Source organism: Bidens hawaiensis, unplaced genomic scaffold (assembly GCF_021521415.1).
Source record: "Bidens hawaiensis isolate Kalapana, Puna unplaced genomic scaffold, B.hawaiensis_p1.1 tig00033557_1, whole genome shotgun sequence".
Taxonomy (NCBI): domain Eukaryota; kingdom Viridiplantae; phylum Streptophyta; class Magnoliopsida; order Asterales; family Asteraceae; genus Bidens; species Bidens hawaiensis.
Genome location: NW_027495764.1, coordinates 107740 through 113014, shown reverse-complemented (window position 1 = coordinate 113014; position 5275 = coordinate 107740). Strand labels below are relative to the sequence as shown.

The 5275-nt window shown below is 39.0% G+C and overlaps 1 protein-coding gene across 1 annotated transcript; it reads left to right on the top strand.

Annotated features, from left to right (window-relative positions):
• Positions 1-3122: 3122 nt before the first annotated feature.
• On the top strand, positions 3123-4232 carry LOC143585088 (uncharacterized). The gene has a single exon (XM_077066959.1). The coding sequence runs from the start codon at positions 3123-3125 to the stop codon at positions 4230-4232; it is 1110 nt and encodes a 369-aa protein (XP_076923074.1).
• Positions 4233-5275: the final 1043 nt, after the last annotated feature.

The window sequence follows — 5275 nt, the reverse complement described above, 5'->3', positions numbered from 1 at the left end:
AGCCTTTAATATACTTCTAGAGTTCTGGTCATGTTCAAGATAGACCTATTCCTTATTTCAACAGTGCCATTTTGCTGGGGAGAATAAGGTGCAGTCAACAATCTTGTGATACCTTCCTTTTCGCAAAAATTGTTAAACTCATAAGAACTAAACTCCCTTCCTCTATCAGACCTTAGAGTTCTTAACTTCTCTCCATACACATTTTCAACCTTACATTTGAACCTTTTAAAATATTCAAATGCTTGACTTTTGCTCTTAAGCATATAACACCACATGTATCTCGTACAATCATCAACCAAAAGCATTAAATACATATTACCATCCTGAGTTGTGGGAAGTATGGGTCCATACAAATCATCTGATACAAGTTTCATAGTTACATCAACCCTATAGAATGATTGTGCTGGAAAAGAGTTTCTTGAATGCTTACCAGCCAGACAAGCTTCACAAACTTGTGTTGGATGACTTATCAATGGTACTCTCTTCACCATTCCTTTACTTGTCATCTCTCTAAGTGACTCAAAGTTCACATGACCAAGCCTTCCATGCCATAGCCATGTTTCACTATCAATCTTAGCCAACATACACATTGGTGAACCAATTTTTAAAGTTGCTTTATACAACCTATTTGGTGTTATGTGCACTTTCAACAGAAGTGTACCAGTCCTATCATACAACCAAAGAAACTCATTTCTCATTACTACTTCACAACTTGTCATCTCTCTAAGTGACTCAAAGTTCACATGACCAAGCCTTCCATGCCATAGCCATGGTTCACTATCAATCTTAGCCAACATACACATTGGTGAACCAATTTTTAAAGTTGCTTTATACAACCTATTTGGTGTTCTGTGCACTTTCAACAAAAGTTTACCAGTCCTATCATACAACCAAAGAAACTCATTTCTCATTACTACTTCACAACCACCTTCAGTAGCCTTGCCCAAGACTCAAAATATTACTTTTCAAATGTGGTATATAATACACATCTGAAAGTAATCTTTGATCTTTACTCTTACTTTCCAAGACTATAGACTCTCTTCCTTCAATTGTGACACAAGAACCATCTCCAAACCTAACTCTACCAGTTACATTCTTATCTAACTTTGAGAACATAGACTGATTACCTGTCATATGGTTTGAAGCCCCGTTATCAAGATACCACAGTTGGCTTGACAAAATTTCTGATTCATAGTTTGAAGGCACAACTTTAAGTTCATTCATAAATACCTTCTCCTTCTGTACTTCTGATTGAATCATCATTAAAGTAGGACCCTCATCTTCTTCAGTTTGTGACAAATTTGCCTCCTGGTTCTTAACCTTCACACCAGAACACTCACTGGCATAATGGCCTAAAAGATCACATTTGAAACATTTAATCTTGGACTTATCTTTCTTAGGTCTCTCTCTTTGTTCGTCTGATTTCGTTCACCATCTTTACCCTTCTGATTTGACCGATAACTGGATTCACCCCACCTTCTGTTTGGACTGCCATTGGGAGTAAGTAGTAGTTGATCATCTTTAACAACTGCTTGCTTATTTTTCAGATATGTTATCTCTTAAAAGGTTTTTAATCTTCCAATTGCCTCTTGAAATAATATTGTGTCAAGATCCAAGAACTTTTCAATACCTGCAACTATCTGGATGAACTTATCTGGTACATCATTTAGCAATCTATGAACCATTTTATTCTCTTCAAACGGCTCTCCCAAATCACTAGCCTTCGATGAGATTTCCGTCATCTTTGAAGTGAAATCGTCAATACTATCACCCTCATTCATTCTCATAGACTCAAATTCATTCTTTAGGGTTGCCAAATGGGCTTTCTTGACCCTATATGCACCTATGAATCTGACATTAATTGCTGCCCAAAATGTTGTGAAATTAGCCACTTGCAGCATCTATGAATATGACCTTAATTGCTGCCCAAATTTTTCTTGCTGTTGTGGAATTAACCACTTGCAGAACCATCTCTTCGGGTAGTGATTGGAACAAATACGCAATCACCGCGTTGTTGTTTTTCACATCAGGGTTCACTGGAGCCGGATCTGTGGGTTCAATTACATCCCACACTCCGTGAAGATTGAATATGGCTTTCATTCTTACTGCCCAAATTGTGTAATTCGTGGCAGTAAGAACAGGGCATTGAAGTGGGATCGAAGTGTAGTTATCTCTCGGAGGTGGTTGAGGGGTTCCCAATGAAGATCTTTGTGTGTACCTATGTCGAAATTGGTTCTCCAGATCCAATCATTTGGATCAATTGAAGGAATATAAGCGATTATACATTCGCTCTGATACCAATTTAATGTAGGTAACAGGAATTGAAACAAGAGATCAAGATGATGATACATAGTGAATTTTAGGGTTTGTATTAACAAGACAAATGAACTGAATTAATAGACTGACTCAGTCTGTTTATACAAACAAGAAAAATAGAAAATTACAATATCAGTCCTCTACTTCTGAAACAAACAGTAGTAACCCTCTAACTATTATTAACTATCTAACTAACTTGGAATTACATCTTAATCCTCCAATAAATTTCTCTACTACTAAATTAAAAGTCAACTGATTTATTTTCGTGGTTACGTAGGATATATCAAAACATCTATCTAGCTATTTTTTTTAAGCTTTAATTCTCTATATATTTGAATTTGAGTACCCATTTTAATTTTTAAGAGTATACATGAGCACATCATCAAAATATAATTATAAAGATGGTCGTTCTGAAAGTAGAATATACCTCCAGTACTTCAAATGCAGTATACATTAAAGAATAATCAGGTTTAGTTATTTTAACATGAAATTCGTTTACTCAAACACTAGTTGTACGTTTATTCTAGCAGTAATTAAGGAATTAATCTGTGCACCTAAAAACGTTAAAGAACACCATCATACGGAACACAAAAGACCAAATGTATTACATCAATTAGTTATGGGTGGTTAAATAGTAAATCTATAGATTACTTGAAGTCTTGAACCGTTTCCATTCTCTAATAAAAGTAATTAAGTTACGTTTTAGATTGGTTATGTAGTAAATACGAGGATGGTTAGTTACTCACTCCACTTGTACTATATAAGTGAAGTCCTACGGTGTTTCTCAGATCATACAATCACACAAAATGAAGACACTTTCTAATTCTCTTTTGATCCTTGCAATCTTCTTTATTGTGTTCCAGAGTACAACAACTCTAACACAAGGAGCAAGAGAACTTGTGGAGAAGAAGGAGGTGGTCCGTAATCAGCCTTGTGTGGTAGAACCCCTTAAAGACCAAAAAGATGGTGGTTTTACTGGAATAAAATGCAGTGGCGGTGGTGGAGATGAGGGTGGGCATGAAGGTGGTGATGAGGGCGGACATCAAGGTGGAGACGAGGGTGGACATGGTGGAGACGAAGGCGGACATCAAGGCGGAGACGAGGGCGGACATCAAGGCGGAGACGAGGGCGGACATCAAGGTGGAGATGAGGGTGGACATGGCGGAGATGAAGGTGGAGATGAGGGTGGACATCAAGGTGGAGATGAAGGCGGACATCAAGGTGGAGACGAGGGCGGACATCAAGGTGGAGACGAGGGTGGACATCATGGCGGAGATGAAGGTGGAGATGAGGGCGGGCATCAAGGTGGAGACGAGGGCGGACATCAAGGTGGAGACGAGGGTGGACATCAAGGTGGAGATGAGGGTGGACATGGCGGAGATGAAGGTGGAGACGAGGGCGGACATCAAGGTGGAGACGAGGGTGGACATCAAGGTCGAGATGAGGGTGGACATGGCGGAGATGAAGGTGGAGACGAGGGCAGACATCAAGGTGGAGACGAGGGTGGTCATGAAGGTGGAGACGAGGGCGGACATCAAGGTGGAGATGAGGGCGGGTATCAAGGTGGAGACGAGGGCGGACATGAAAAAGACCATGGTTGTGAAGGTGGATATGGAAAAGATCAGGATTGTGAAGGTGGGGATGAGGGCGGATATGAAGGTGGAGGGGATACTGGTCCCGGTGGTGAATATGGTGGAGATAGAGGAGGTTACGGCGGAGGTTATGGATATGATCAAGGTTATGGCAAACCCGGAAAAGGTAAAGGGTACAGTGGAGGCTATGGTTGGGGACCATACCCATATCCTTACGCTGGAGGCTACTGGCCGGGTAGTGGATTTTGGCCTGGCCCCGGGTGGCCACGATGGGATATTGGTGGCGGCTATGACAAGAAGAAAGCAAAACCTGCAGGAAATTAGTTACCTAAGCTTCATTACAATTTTCACATATATATGTTTCTATGAAATAAAATAAAAATGCATGATCTGTATGTAGCTAAAGCTTTATTTTACTTAAATCAATGGCCAATTCTAATCCAACAATGAATCCAATTAAGTAAATCTTAGATATATGTAAACCATATATCTGTGCATTTAAAAGTCAAAAACATCTAATAATCCGCCAACAATACAAACAGAAATAATAAAGTTACATGACACTCAGTGATCACGTACCCGCCTGCCATCTGCCAATACACGAACATGATTTCAAATATAGATTATTACTTCCTCATATGATAAAAGGTCACCACAAATATATCACTACAAGGAAAAAAATTACTCACTAGCTCGCACATTGCAGCTTATTGTGGTTCTGCAAGGTAAATCCTTATAAGCTCCTTAAATGATCGGTTCCCTACAGGTAGGGCACCTGTCATCAACTGCCAGAGCAGTTGTGATGCAGTCATGGCAGAAAACATGGCCGCACATCGGGGTGGTTGCTTTAGTATAGGGCTCATAACAGATTGGGCAGACATAAACTGCCGCTGCGGTGATGGAGGTGGTGGAGAGGTTTCCACTGCCATTATAGAAAATCACATAAGATTAATTGGAACATAAAAAAAATTAAAAATAAGAATACTGCAACACACATACAAGTTCACATGTTAAATCCAATACCCAATATCAGAGAGATTGGATTTGGAAAACTAACAAGACAGGATCCAGACAAACAACAAGAATAGATTACGGATCAAATGCGAAGCTATTACAAGATTATATTTCTATTCACTTATTATTTTTTCTAAATAGACAGCATTACATAACATATAAGATCTGAAGTGTGGAAACAAAATATAGAGAATCAATATGCCAGACTCTAGTGACAATTTAGAATAGTTTTTGGAAGTCGCATCGATTCATAAAGAGTCAAGGGACGCATTACTAATATGTTTATATGGCAAGTTCATAATCTCCAAAAGATTACATGAAAAAAAAACACAAATAATCATAGATTCAATATT

Coding starts and splice junctions, on each gene's coding strand:
- LOC143585088 (XM_077066959.1), top strand. CDS start 3,123: ATGAAGACACTTTCTAATTCTCTTTTGATCCTTGCAATCTTCTTTATT.